At 34.9% G+C, this 15,054-nt stretch overlaps 1 protein-coding gene across 3 annotated transcripts in view; it reads right to left on the bottom strand.

Moving 5' to 3' along the window:
- Positions 1-3,473: 3,473 nt before the first annotated feature.
- The window catches only part of GABA-B-R1 (gamma-aminobutyric acid type B receptor subunit 1), a 396,378-nt gene continuing 384,797 nt past the window's right edge, over positions 3,474-15,054 (bottom strand). The window contains exons 17-18 of one of the 3 annotated variants that reach the window (XM_073967833.1): positions 13,036-13,567; positions 3,474-4,277 (exon numbers count right to left, since the gene is read on the bottom strand). In XM_073967833.1, coding sequence (XP_073823934.1) covers positions 13,188-13,567 — 380 coding nt within the window. In that variant the 3' untranslated portion in view covers positions 3,474-4,277; positions 13,036-13,187. Of the gene's footprint in view, positions 4,278-12,665; positions 12,693-13,035; positions 13,568-15,054 lie in introns of all 3 variants that reach the window. The other 2 variants (XM_073967834.1, XM_073967835.1) reach the window with 2 other exon arrangements.

Here is a 15,054-nt window from a genome sequence, read left to right as displayed (position 1 = left end):
GGTTCTCAGTGGCCAGGAAACATCTCCACCAAACATCGTCAACATAGGTCCATGTTTTGGCATGGCCCCCTTATAACCGTACCTCCCGATTTTGGGAATTTTGAGCATTTTAGTTACAATATTTAACCGAACTAGCTGCAATTTAACATATGAGGTTCTCAGTGGTCATGAAATATCTCCACGAAACATCGTCAACATAGGTCCATGTTTTGGTATAGCCCCCATATATCGGTACCTCCCGATTTTCGGTATTTTGAGAATTTTAGCTACTATTTTTAACTGAACTAGCTGTAATTTGCCATTTGAGGTTCTCAGTCTATTCAAAAATAATCGTCAATATACATATGTCCATGTTTTGGTATACACCCATATAACTGTACCTCCCGATTTTCCGGAATTTTCAGTGGTCACGAAATTTCTTCAGTAAAATTCGTCAACATGGGTCCATTTTTGAGGGTCTACATTGTTTTGATGAAACTACCCTCAATTTGACTCGTGAAGTTCCCTGCAGCTATAAAACTTTTCCGCCAAAAATTTAAAGATAGGTTGACTCTTTGATATAGCACGGAAAATTCCTCTTGGGAAAGAAAGGCCTGGGTGAGTATATTATGAACCCCGAAGGACAGATCCACCGTGAGTCGAACTTCCGCCTTATGGCGTGATGAAATTTTTGTTAGAGGTGGCATGATGGCTTACCGGGTCTCTTGCAAAAACTTCATCACGCCATAACGCGGAACTTCGACTCACGGCGCATCTGTCCTTCGGGGTTTTTAATATAAACACACCAAAGGCTTTCATCTCCAAAAGGAATTATCCCTGCCCCAACATTTGTGTTCACAGTGTAATTTAAGCAATAGTGGGAGGCAGTAGGAGTCTATCCATTGTCGAAAAGTTGTTACACCTAAAATTGTGAAAGGACCCTAATTATTCCATTTTAATTAAGACTATTTTATGGTGAAGGGTATAAAAAGTTCGGCCCGGCCGAACTTGACGACTTTTTACTTGTTAATATTACGTGTAACTAATTTGAATATTAACGGTCGAGCATTCCACCTGGCGAATATCGTCAGCATCAACAAATTATTGTATAACAATGACATCTGGCGGTTAATAGTGTTACGACAGTGACATTACTTTGTACCACTGACAGCACCAATGTCTGTAAACATTGTCCGTGAGAAGAAACTGTTGGATGGAATGATCAGCCGAAATGGTATAAAAGGAGGTGTTGTTCACTCAATCGGGGCAGTCGTTTGTTGAGGGCTGTTGAGTTAAGTGTGATTGGGAAGAAGAAAAGGTGGTTGGTCTGAGCCTTAGTAAGCTGAACAATAAGCCTTAACTCGTTGTGGTGACTGGACCGGGCGCAGGGCCAAGTGAGAGTTGTAGCAATACACTCTATTCTTCGGAATGCGTTGACGCCGACTGACCGCAGGGCCAAGTGAGAGCTGTAGCAATACACTCTATTCTTCGGGCTGCGTTGACGCGGACAGACTGCAAGGCCAAGTGAGAGCTGTAGCAATACACTCTATTCTTCGGGCTGCGTGGTGTCAAAACTGCCACCATCACCATTCGTCGTTATACTCATCGGGACGCTACTGTGTCAATGCTCCACCATTCGTCGTTATATTCATCGGGTAGCATTTGTATAAAAGCCGCCAACAGAACTCGTGGTCATCGGGCCGCTGCTTTGCTGAAGCTGCCACCATGATAACTCGTCGTCATAGGGCTGTTGCAGTGCAGCTGCGTTGACGCCGACTGATCGCAGGGCCAAGTGTGAGTTGTAGCAATAAACTCTATTCTTCGGGCTTCGTTTACGCCGACTGACCGCAGGGCAAAGTGAGAGTTGTAGCAATACACTGTATTCTTCGGGCTGCGTTGACGCGGACAGACTGCAGGGCCAATACACTCTATTCTTCAGGCTGCGTGGTGTCAAAACTGTCACCATCACCATTCGTCGTTATACTCATCGGGACGCTACTGTGTCAATTCTCCACCATCACCATTCGTCGTTATATTCATCGGGTAGCATTTGTATAAAAGCCGCCAACAGAACTCGTTGTCATCGGGCCGCTGCTTTGCTGAAGCTGCCACCATCATACCTCGTCGTCATAGGGCTGTTGCTGCCGTTTTAAATTGTGATAAGCCCCAACTTCTACGTCATCAACCCGCTGCTGTATTTACATTGTTTCACCACCATCGACAAACCGTTTTTGTGTCATTATTGCAGTGCAGACTAAGTGTTAATTGTAGTGTAGTGATAGTGTTTTAAGTAAATAAAGATATTTATAAAGTTTTATTAAAGAAAAAAAATGAACAGTGTGAGTTTCTCTCCCTTAATAATCAAATAATCAATAATCAAATAAATTCTTGTGACGACCCTGGCCCCCGATGAACCTACCCCAGCTTCAAAGTGAAAAACACGTCGTCACAGTAGTCAGACACAAACGGTCTGTGCCATCTTACTCATTACTTCGTAATGAGTAAAGTAGGTAGGAGTAGTCATGTTGGCTCTTGAGCTTTCGAAAGCCTTCGAGGTACAGTCAACCAACCCAAGCTATTTGAGGACATAGAGTGGACTTCACTCCAGCCGTATTTGTCGGCTAATCAACTAATCCGACCACTAAATACTCCAAGATATTTTATAGAACATTCGATAGCATATCGTTGTCCACTTCTGTTTGTGATAAGTTCAAAAGTAGGAATAAGGTCCTCAATTCGCTGGCCGGCAGCACTTGGCGCGCCGATGAAGCAACCCTGTTGACCTCTTATAAAGCAATAATCCGGCCTGTAGAGAACTTTGCGGTGGCCAGTGTGGTATACAAATGTTAGCGTGGAATAATGAGGACTGATACAGGCGCTTCCCAATGACTACAGTAGGCCATCTTCATGAGAAGACAAAGATTTTACCGCAACATTAGCATAAAAAATGTTTTGAATGCAGTACCTGGTTTCGTGTTATCATGATTTTGTGAGAGAGGTCCTAAGGTATAAACCGGAACCTCAGTTTAAAGTGCCTATCAAGCATGCTTGGATAGCGCTGATGTAGGCCGAATTAACAGCACGATACCCAATGCATGCCTTGCGTGTGAACAGAGACCCCACGATATGCTGCTTAATTTTAAGTGCCCAGCTAATCTTAACTGTCTCCCGATATTGTATATGTGCAGCCAGTCTTGGTTGCTGAATTTTTTTCATCTGGACACAGATGTATCCTGCCTGTTTGCGTTGCTATAGAAAGAACAAAAAAGTTTCTTATACGATTTTTTCATCTTAAGCACATGCTGTAACAAATACAAACATATGGTCATACGACCATCTGCTACACTTTGAGATCGCCTTTGTTGCAAATTGTAATTAATAAGAAATAATTTTTTATAGAAAAAGATTTGTTTGTGTTGCATTTCGAAAAAAAGGAAGTGCTTTGCTGTTTCACTCTTTTTCTAAGCTTCTTACTTATATATTTCTGTTATTAGTTTTTCTTTTAAGAGTTGCTTACTTTAGGGGAATGTGGATATTTACACATGCTTTCTTTTATATGGCATTTATATGTATGAAATATATTGAATTTAAATCTAAAACCAATCTAAAAACTAGTTTCTTATATACATAGCGAAAATCTGCGATTTCTTTAAAAACAAAGAGTTTTCAATTTTAGTTAAGTTAGTTCCATATACGGGTCTATAGATTTTGGTAGGAAATATTTTTGTTTTGAGTTCTACTTAAAGTTTTTCTTCTTTGTTATATTTACATAATGTGAAAACAATTTTTTTTGTAACAAAAAACTTAACATTTCAATTTTCTTTCTCTATGTAAAAAAATTTAACTAAAAATATACATAGGTACAAAATATTTGTACAAAAGTTTTTTAAAGTCCCTTTTCTAACACAAAGGCTTAGTAAGTAGAGTCCATCGTGGTTGGATGTTTGTTTTATAAAGAATTTATCTACAGTTTGTTTTTGTCTTCTAAAAAATCTTTCCATTTAACTGAAACATGTTTATACTTATATACTACATTGTTTTCTCTTAAAACATTTCGATTTGTTTTTCGTTCAACAAAGAACTAAAATTTTCTTTAGTGAACAATAATTTTATGAACTCATAGTTTTCTAACTTTCTCGTTTTCGGGGGGATTATTTGAGTGATTTTCAAAGAGAGGGAGTGTTCTTCTTTTTTGTATTATAACTTATATTAACTGAACTTATTGAATAATTAGTTAAAATTTACCTATCACGTAAAGGAAATTGACACGTTTTTTCATGTATGATGATCGTGTGTATCTGAAAGTAGAAAAAGAAAGAAATGCAAATCAATTAATAATTAAATATAAAAGGAGTATTAAACATTCATTTGCTAGTGTTAAGTTTAGTTGAGAGTGCTATCAATAGTTGGAGTAAATTGCATTTTGTGATTCATTGTTATTGTGTATCTGTGACATTGTTATTGTGTATCTGTGACAACAGAGGGATTGGTGATACAAAGACATCACATAAAATCGTGTTTATTTCAAATGGTAATTTAACAATTACAATTAAAATTGTTTTTCTTAATTACACTTATTTTAATATTTCACCTGATAAAATTCCAAATTTTCTTAATACTTTCCCAAAAAAAATTTACAAAAATAGGGGGTGTGCTATGTGACATAGAGAGTGATAGTGTAGTGGAATTCTCTAACACATTTTTTGGTTACCGACAAAAATCGATAGAATTAAAATGCTTTGGTCTGTTCCAGAACTGCAAGAATCTACTAATTTTAAATATTTTTTCCGATGACATAAAGGAAAAACTGTTATCGTAGTAAAAAATAGTAGATTCTTGCAGGTTCTGGAACAGAGCAGCTTACCTTTTCGGTAATTAACATATGTGGGTAAGTTAGCAATCAAAATTAAGTTGTCTACAAGTCCACCGATAGCAACAGCGTTGCCAACTTTTATTCATACTCTTTATTCTTAATGCTGCGTTTTAGTTTTACCGATTTTTGTCGGTATCCAAAAAATGCGTTAGAGAATCCCACTACTGATGGGCATTAACTTGGCAAAATCAAGAATCATACCCGTCTTCTCGTACTCGTACAATAATAAAGATTTTCCGTTGTTAAAAATTTTTGGCTTATAGTGTTCTAATTGGCGAACACGTTTAGATCATTATATTAAATCGTAAAAAATCCAATTGTGATATAAAATTAAAATAATGTTATAGCGAAAATGACATGATGCGCATCCAATTTTCCAACATAATCGCTTCTATTTTATGTGCACTTTGTGAAATTCTATTTGGTAACCACGATGTAGCATCAATTGTATATTAGGATGGATTTGGATTAGGATTTGGACGCAACATAGATTGAAACGTGTACATTTTTAAATCTCTAGAAAAAATTACGCATAAAAGTGAAGACTTTGGGTGTATATTGCTTCTGAAGTTCTGTACCGCAATGTTAATGAAGTTTTGTAAGAAATATTTTCAAATTTTTGCTTGAATACTCAGAAAAATCTGAATTACTTTTTATGTAATGTTATTCAATTTTCAAATAACAATGGAACGCAGAATTCCGTAAGAAATATGTATACTCCATCGATCTTTATAGAGGTCTCGAGGGGTCATACTCATCTTCGATCCAAAAAAAGTTACTGGTACAGTATTTTGTGAATGGAAGTCCATGGAATGAAATATATATTGGACAAAATGTACCATATATTTGTTTTCGTACAGTATATCTCGAAACCTAATTAGAAATTTGTGTCAAAATGTTGTAATCTTATTTTAGACAAATTTAGTGGTTAACAGTAGGAGAAATCCGTTTCAGAGAATTTGGTGTCATTCAGCCCAATCTGGCCGTCTCTCTATATAGGTGAAGCGCATGATAACTCTCGAACGAATCAGTCGATTTTGTTCAAATTTTGGATTTCGTAATATTTTGTCCAAACTTAGATTAAGTCATATCAGTTCACTCCTTCAGTTTCAAAATTTAGTTTTTTTAGATTATTTTAACAGCATTTTCGGGTACCTCCATCACAAGAGTTCAACATAACTGCAGTTTAAGGGCTGTTGGAGGAGCCTTAGGACATTTTGGCCAAAGGTACTCCTTGTGTCTTGTTTTCAGTGATATTCTGTTTTTCAAACTAAACGGTGACCAACTAAAATGGCTGGTTATATGGTGCTATAACTATCAAAAAGAAAGCCTTTCAAAACAATATTGACTTCATAAATGGATATGTTGGTTCATTCCTTCAGGTACCATCTCCATATATAAATACAACCCTTTTGCCCTTTAATCCAAATCAAATTTATTAACGTAAGCATTTATTCGGAAACGTCACAGTGGTTAAGATAAATACCCAAAAAGTTTCGATATTTTTGTCTCCAAGTTCATACATATGTCCAAATAAGTTCATAAAATTCTGAAAACTATCTAACTGCACGTTTGATTTGATGCGGAAAATATTTTGGTTGTGTAGCCGGTATTTGATCTGCCATGGATAAGTCTTAATTCGCACAAAGTCAGGGGCATATCTTTGGCCAGAAAATGTAGCTAACAAGTCAAAATACCTGATATCGGGCGGTAGCGTTATACCAAAACATGGACCGATGCAGCTCATCTTCGAACTGCAAACAAACGGACGGACTTTGGCAAAATTTGAGAGACGCTAGAATGATTACCCTAGCGGAGGGACGGATCGACCCAGACTTTTACCCTGATCAAGAATATATATACTTTATAGAGTCGTAAATGATTATTTCAGTGCGTTACAAACGGAAAAACAAACTTAATATACCCTTTATACTCTGGTGGTGGGTATAAAAATGTTTGAATACTTTTTCCAATAAATAGAAAAAACGGTGTTCAGCAATGCTCTTAATTTCACCGAATCCAAAAAGTCGTACAATTCCGAAATTAATAACTATTTTTCTGTAACATTATATCAAGAGTTGAGAATGCTGTCTTAACAAAAATCATGGAGTTTTGTAGGTTATAGCATTTTGTCAGGACACACAGAGTGGAAACATAGGCCTAAAGATGCTCAAAACTCAAAATATGAAAATCGTTTTTTTATGAAAAAAATGTTGATAAACGGCAACCAGACTCTTTTCTACATTTGCTATAACCATCCTCGACTTTGTAATATGCATTAGACATTTTAAGCGGCTTTGGTGGCGGAACTATAAAACCGTATTTTGAACCGTTTCTCAACGTTTTTGAGGATACATTTCTGTGCGTGAAAAAAATTATTATCATGACCTGGGGGGTGGAAAATTCTTTTTGGAGGTGAAAGCCCTTGTTGAGGACATACAGAACCTGAAGGGCAGATCCGCCGTGTGTCGAACCTTTGAGTTATGGCGGGTTGAATTCTGGGATGGTGACCCATTATTGCAAGTGAAAAAGGTAACGTAATTGAATTTCAAGTGAGTTTAGGGTTCTACTGGGACAGTATGTGCTATGTTAAATCGATTTAAGACGATTTCTGTAGAACATTTAGTGTCTTACTCTTATCCTGCTGTTGTTTATGTCCTTGTTGTTGAAAAAGTTATAAAAATATACTTTAACGAAAAGGAAAGATACAATTTCGGGGTTAAAATATTAAAACAAAACAAAAAACCCCAGCCGATTTGCCTAGGGCACATCACGAAAACAATCTTACGCCGACATAGCACATATTGTCCCAGTAGAACCCTAAACCCACTTGAAATTCAGTTACGTAACCTTTTACACTTACAATAATGGGTCACCACCGACGTAGCCAGGGGGGGGGGCCCGGGGGGCCCGGGCCCCCACCAAATGATTTTCGATCCCATAGGATATTAGCTTATGGTACACATATTTTTAATTTTTGAATAAAATTTTAAAATGTTTTAAATGTTTCAAGAAATATGTAAAGTATTTGGAGGAAGTATTGCAGAGAATTATTTAAATACATTGGTATACTTATTGTCCAACATATTTGAAAGTATAAAGACTAATGAACACGTTAGGCTTTTTGAGCAATTTTCCGCATGTTTGTTGTTAAGTTTTAAGGTGTTGTTTAACCGTTTATTCGTAATTTTAGGCTGACTTCAAGTGTTACTGATTTCAGAACAAGATGTTTATTTGTATTTTTTGAACGTTTGTTGCATATTACGTCCAATACTTTGGCTTATAAACAACATATAGAAACATTCTTGCGATCTTTTGTTTTTGAAATTTTTGATAAGATCAATTCAACAATAAAAGATAAAATCGTTGCTTAATTTTGTGGTTTTAAATTTTTGTATATAGTTTCTAACACGTTTTTGTAATGAACTATTTTGAACATCATAACAATTACAAATTCTTTATTATGTTTGAAATTTGCAAAAAAACTATATCAACCAGTTTTTATGATATAATTCTTTTCCACCGCAGTGTCGCCCGTTGAGATTATTTGAAACTAGTCTCTTGCTACAAATTAGTAAATGCCTATTGTACAAAAAAAAGGATTTTTCTGTCGTATTTTTCTGTTTTGTTCGACCTTTCGAATGATAGTAAAATCAAGATTATTATTTCCAATATTTCGAAATTACATTTAATTTCATCTTCAGGGATTTTTCTGTCGATTACACATTGAATTGTATTTTGGGAAGAACTTTCAATGGATACACATTTCTAGAAATGTTCCTTTTTCCTTCTTCGACAAAAGACTTTGTGACGACAATCGAAATTAAAAAAACTGGTTGGAAACAGATTCTTCTTCGTAAAAAATCTCAACAAGTACCAGCTTTGCAGACAGGTATATACCCTGAGCCTGTGTGAACTGAAACTTTTATCTATGGACAGACCGAACAACGGCTACACAACCAAAATCTCTTAACCCAAAGCTATGTATTAGGAGATTTTCAGAATTGTGTAGCCATTTGCTGACGTATGAACTTGTCAACAAAATATGGATTTTATCATTGATCGCAAGTGTTGCGGAGAAGGTACCTGAAGAAATGGACCTGACGAACATAGTTTATTTTGGAAGTAGATATTATTTTGGTGGTCATTCCTTTTAAAAGATATTGCGCCCACCAGTCATTTCAGTTCTTCACCAATGTGGTTCATTTTGGAGTTTAAACTAAGTTTGGACAAAATATTACTAAATCCAAATTTTGGTCCAACTTTGTTGCTCCATTCAAGAAAAATCGCACTTACCGTTTTAGATTGAAATTCTTGAAATTTGAGGGAAAATACCAGAAGGAGTAGACTGAAAATCACCATCTTCGAACTTTATATAAGGCTCGCAGAAATATGGCGATAAACAAAGTTTGGACCAACGCAGAATCCGGTTCGAAAGTTGTCGTGCGCACCAACCACTACACATGATTGCCGTAGGTGTTCTTTACAGCTTTCGGGCCATTTTCTCTGGAAGTATGGACTTGCCCCTTAAAAAAACTTGTACTATAGTAATAGGGGACCCGAGACGTCTTGTTGCAAAAAAGCAAAGCGTTTCCCGAGAGGTCTTTTTGTATATTAATTTATTAATTTCATATTTTTACTTATAACTAAATTATTAGCATAAAGGAAGGGAAGCCATATTTACTAATTATCCAAAGAGGTCTTAAACTGCACTTCTCTGAAAATTTTAGAAATACTCTGTGGAAGGATATCGATAGAGTGTCCATATTCGAAGTTGATCAAAATTTGGAAAAAATATCACGCAGGCCAAATTTTGGACCGAATCGGTTGATCTGTTTGAGAATTATCGTGTTCTCCAGGCAGCCACCCATATGGACGAACATAGCTAGGTGGACTCCAAATTTTCTGAAACACATTTCTTCAAAACACTCTTTGCCCTTAAAACCATTATTTCGATGAGGCAAAAATGTAGATTGGGAAAAATTGTGTTTATCGATTTTTGTTAAAAGAATGTATACATGTATAGACCTTGGATTGGCGCTAGAATTTCATTTTGAAAGAATTCAAGACTGGTTGCCAGAATTTTCCTAGTTCCTGATCAACTTATAAGAAGATCCAAGATAGGAAACTATAATTTATATAAGAGAAGTCCGACGATTGTTCCGCGATTGGGTGCTAGAATTTCATTATGGATAGACTCATTATTGCTCAGCATTAGTTCTCTATCAAGAAAACCACTATCAGCCTTCAGAAATTCTTTGCGATAATATCTACGATTGGACACCAAAATAAACTTAGGGAAATAACTACAATTGGTTTCTTTATGACAATAACAACGAGTGGATTTCCGAAATTGGCCATATTCTGACACGGCAGCGTGATAAAAGACAAAAAAAGAAGACGCGTGTCTCAGCGTTTTTTCCTTTATTTATATAACTCCCAAATATACCTGTAAATATAAAAAATACTACTGGATAAGGCCATGATATCCGAACGTTCCCTCTGCATAAATCAACACGGTGCGCCTTAACTAATTTTAAATGGAAGGTGCTTACACCTGGGAAGTTTTTGCAGATTCTGAAACAACAATGCTCGTAGATCAGAAATATCAAGAAACAAAAAAAAAATCGCCGGAGGGATTTTCAAATAAATCGCGATTTAAGTTCACATTTTTAGGGGTTCTTTAGGTTTTCACGATTTTGCTTGGAAATAGTGAGTCCTATGTAAAATGATGTAGCTGTGAAAATTCTCCACAAGATTGGCCCTTATGATATTTTCGTAGATTTTACCGTTTTTGAGATATAGAAGTTCAAATTGAGACAATGCACTGACTGTATCGCCTCCTTATAAAACAATATCATGCTCAGTGCGCCTTAACTAACTTTTGATAAAAACCGAAATAAAAGAAAGAAAAATAAAAATAACGGAAAAAATTGCCGTAGGGATTTTTAAATAAATCGCGATCAAAATTCACAATTATAGGTTTTTTTTTAGGTTTTCACGATTTTGCTTGGAAACCGCAAGTTGTATCAAAGTGAGTCTAAAGAAAATGTTGTAGCTATGAAAATTCTCCACAAGACTGACCTTAAGGTTTTTTCGTAGGTTTTACCATTTTTTAGATATAGAGGTTCAGTTCAAATTTTTAGGTTTTTATCTTAAGTCTTCAAAATTTTGCTTGGAAACCTCAAGTCATATCAAAATGGGTCTAAAGAAAATGTTGAAGCTGTGAAAATTCTCTACAAGACTGAATGACTTATTTTTTTCCTAGGTTGTACCATTTTCAAGATATATATATGTTTAATTTGGGAAATTGCAGTAATGACATTGTTTTATAAGGTGGCGATACAGTCAGTGCATTGTCTCAATTTAAACTTCTATATCTAAAAAACGGTAAAACCTACGAAAATATCGTAAACGTCAATCTTCACAGCTATAACATTTTCTTCAGGGCCATTTACATAGTACTCGCGGTTTCCAAGCAAAATCGTGAAAACCTAAAGAAGCCCTAAAAATGTGAACTTAAATTGCGACTTATTTGAAAATCCCTCCGGCAATTTTTTTTGTTTCTTGATATTTCTCATCTATGAGCATTGTAGTTTCAGAATCTGCAAAAACTTCCCAGGTGTAAGCACCTTCCATTTAAATTTGCGAAAGGCACACCGTGTCAATTCTCCACTAATCCCATTTTCCTTCCATAAATTGATCAATATAATTGGAGTGGAAAATTGAAGCCGTGATTTTGAACTTTTGTGAAGTATGAAACAAAGGAAAGGTCCTAAAAATTCCATGTAAACAAAAAAATTAAATGTTAAGATATTCCTAAGGTTTTCCGATTGTATACACTTTCTTTTGGTCTTACCTATGTAAGTGATATCACTGAATTACATAACATTCACTGTAGTTGTGAGTTATTTGATAAATGATACTCCCTAAAATATATGCGATTATTAATATAACAATTGTTTTGAACATATATTAACTCTGATATATTGTCGAAAAAACACAAGGGACATTGGCCTAGAAGTCTTACGTCATTTTAATTAAAATATATAAATTAACATTATCAGTAATATAAGTCTAATTTTTGCTAACATGAACTTTCAAAATTTTGGTCAGGTGGGCCCCCCCCGAAATGAAATCCTGGCTACGTCCCTGGTACTTCCCGATTTTTGGTATTTTGAAGAAAAATGTGCCTTATTCTCAAATACGCATTATTTAGTCTCCGTTGGTTGACGTTTACGGTACTATCCGATTTTTGATAACTTTGAAGTTTTTCGGCCTATTTCGAACAAAATGGCTTTAATTTATTAGCTTTCTAGTATTCTTAGCCATAACACAAATATATGTGATTCTTAACACATCGAAGGAGTATAAAGTATTTTTTAAAAATATAATCATTTCACGCATTCTCAAAAAACTATTTTATGTTCATACATTCATATTTGCGTTCCGCTTAATGCCGATTAAATGTGTATTAATGTACCGGTAACATAGGTTTGTATCATTGTTTCTCAAAAATGTATGTATTCGTTACGTCAGTTTAATACATAGATTCTTTATAAAGAGTCGCTTGCGCTGAATACTTGTTATATTCAAAATTTTTAATGACAAATATTTTTCATTAGATATTTAACAAGAGTTCATTACGAAAGAATTGAATTCGACTAACCACTATAAACATGTTTTAGAATAATATTTTGAAATATTTTTTACACAAGTGGTGTGTTATATTTTAGGTGCATTTTTTCTATACAGATTGGCGGTGGAGGACAAAGACACAGTTTTGCATTTAAAAATAAAAAAATTTATTTACCGATTCCCACATAAAAAGCTAAAATTTCTAAAATATAAATTAAGAAATAAAAAATAATATTTATTAACAGAATTTATTTTAAAAATATGTTTAAATAATAAATAAAATCAAGTTAAAGAATAATCAACCTGACACTTGGATATTGGAAAAAATTGCTACATATGGTAATTGAATATCGGGGGAGAAGCAATGTGATTTTAAGTCCACAACATTTAAAATGAAAAAAAAAATAAAAACAATTAAAGCCAATTTTAACAGAATTTTGGGTAAGAAATATTGTTAACAAAAGAAATTAACAAAAGTTGACCAAAACCAAATAATTGTGCCGATTAATAACACTAACGAAATTTCGAAAATAAAAACGAATTACCCTTTCATTTGCTTCTTCATCTTTTATTGATTATTTTTGGCTGAGATTCAAACGATTCAAAAATAAGATTTCGATATGGGGAGCCTACGACCCCATCATTTATTTCTCAACAATGGAGTGGCGTTGTTTTGCATGTCAACGTGAAGTACGGCCTATTGGTAATTATCTGAGAATTCAAATGCCGATGATTGACTAGCGGCTCGTGAACGCGTTGTTGTCGTTGTGGTTAGCTGTGAATATCCACCACCACCTCCTCCCAGACATATGGCACTGTCGAAATCCGACGTTGCTGATGTGCCCTCAGGTTGTATCAGCGGTTGTAATACAGAATCACGTTTGCATCTCGATGTTGGTAACACTGTCATGGCAATTGTTGGTGATATGGATGAGGATATCGAATTACAAGACGGTTGACGTTGTAACGGCTCCAGCAATAATGGTGTGGTTATGTCTGTATTGGTTATATCATTGGTGGAGGCGGTAATTAAGGGCGGATGTTTTACCCCAGCCATAGCTGCTACAGCTATTGCAGCTACATTGGAAGTGTAAGTAGGAATTTGTGGTAAAATTGTTAATGATATTCATGCAGATGATGCTCAGCCAACATAACCAACAACATCGTCGTCGTCATCAATAACGATGATGATGATGGAGATGTTGGGAATGTTAATAGCGATAGTTTGTTCATGCTGTTGTTGGCTCTGATGCGAACATGAGGTTAATGATGGCATTAATTGCAGAGCGATAGTGGTTTAAGTAGTGGGATTGTTGATGCTGAATGCTGATGTGCCCAGTGACTGGTATATTGGTTCTTTTTTAGTAAACAATTGGGAGACAAATATTTTGTCACAGATCACAGCTTAAATTTTCTATAGAAATTTTTCTAGAATCAACTATCACAGATGGATTTTCTAAGAAAATATTCTGTAATCCACTATCACAGAGATTTTCTCTAGAACATGTTCTTAGATAAACTATTACAGATTATATTATCTATAGAAAATTTTCTGTGATCAACAACCACAGATTAAATTTTCTTTAGAAAATTGCCTGTGATCAATCAAATTTCTATGATTAACAATCACAGGATGATTTTCTATTAAAAATTACTTGTGATCAAATATCACAGATAGATTTTCTATAGAGAGATTTTCTATAGAAATTTTTCTGTGATGGCCACAGAGAGATTTTCTATAGAAAATTTTCTGTGATGACCGCAGAGAGAGATTTTCTATAGAAAATTTTCTGTGATGACCACAGAGATATTTTCTATAGAACATTTTCCGTGATAACGACATACAGATTTTCTATAGAAAATTATCTGTAATGACCACAGAGAAATTGTCTATAAAAATTTTCTGTGATGACCACAGAGATATTTCCAAAGAAAATTTCCTGTTATGGCCACAGAGAGATTTTCTATAGAAAATTTTCTGTGATTACCACAGAGAGATTTTCTATAGAAAATTTTCTGTGATGACCACAGAGAGATTTTCTATAGAAAATTTTCTGTGATGACCACAGAGAGATTTTCTATAGAAAATTTTCTGTGATGACCACAGAGAGATTTTCTATAGAAAATTTTCTGTGATGACCACAGAGAGATTTTCTATAGAAAATTTTCTGTGATGACCACAGAGAGATTTTCTATAGAAAATTTTCTGTGATGACCACAGAGAGATTTTCTATAGAAAATTTTCTGTCATGACCACAGACAGATTTTCTATAGAAAATTTTCTGTCATGACCACAGACAGATTTTCTAAAAAAATTTTCTGTCATGACCACAGACAGATTTTCTATAGAAAATTTTCTGTGATGACTACAGAGAGATTTTCTATAGAAAATTTTCTGTGATGACCACAGAGAGATTTTCTATAGAAAATTTTCTGTGATGACCACAGAGAGATTTTCTATAGAAAATTTTCTGTGATGGCCACAGAGAGATTTTCTATAGAAAATTTTCTGTGATGACCACAGACAGATTTTCTATAGAAAATTTTCTGTGATGACCACAGAC

Source organism: Musca autumnalis, unplaced genomic scaffold (assembly GCF_047663935.1).
Source record: "Musca autumnalis isolate F117 unplaced genomic scaffold, ASM4766393v1 scaffold_2, whole genome shotgun sequence".
Lineage (NCBI taxonomy): Eukaryota > Metazoa > Arthropoda > Insecta > Diptera > Muscidae > Musca > Musca autumnalis.
The sequence above is the reverse complement of the archived record's forward strand: the minus strand, read 5'-3'. Positions and strand labels throughout refer to the sequence as shown.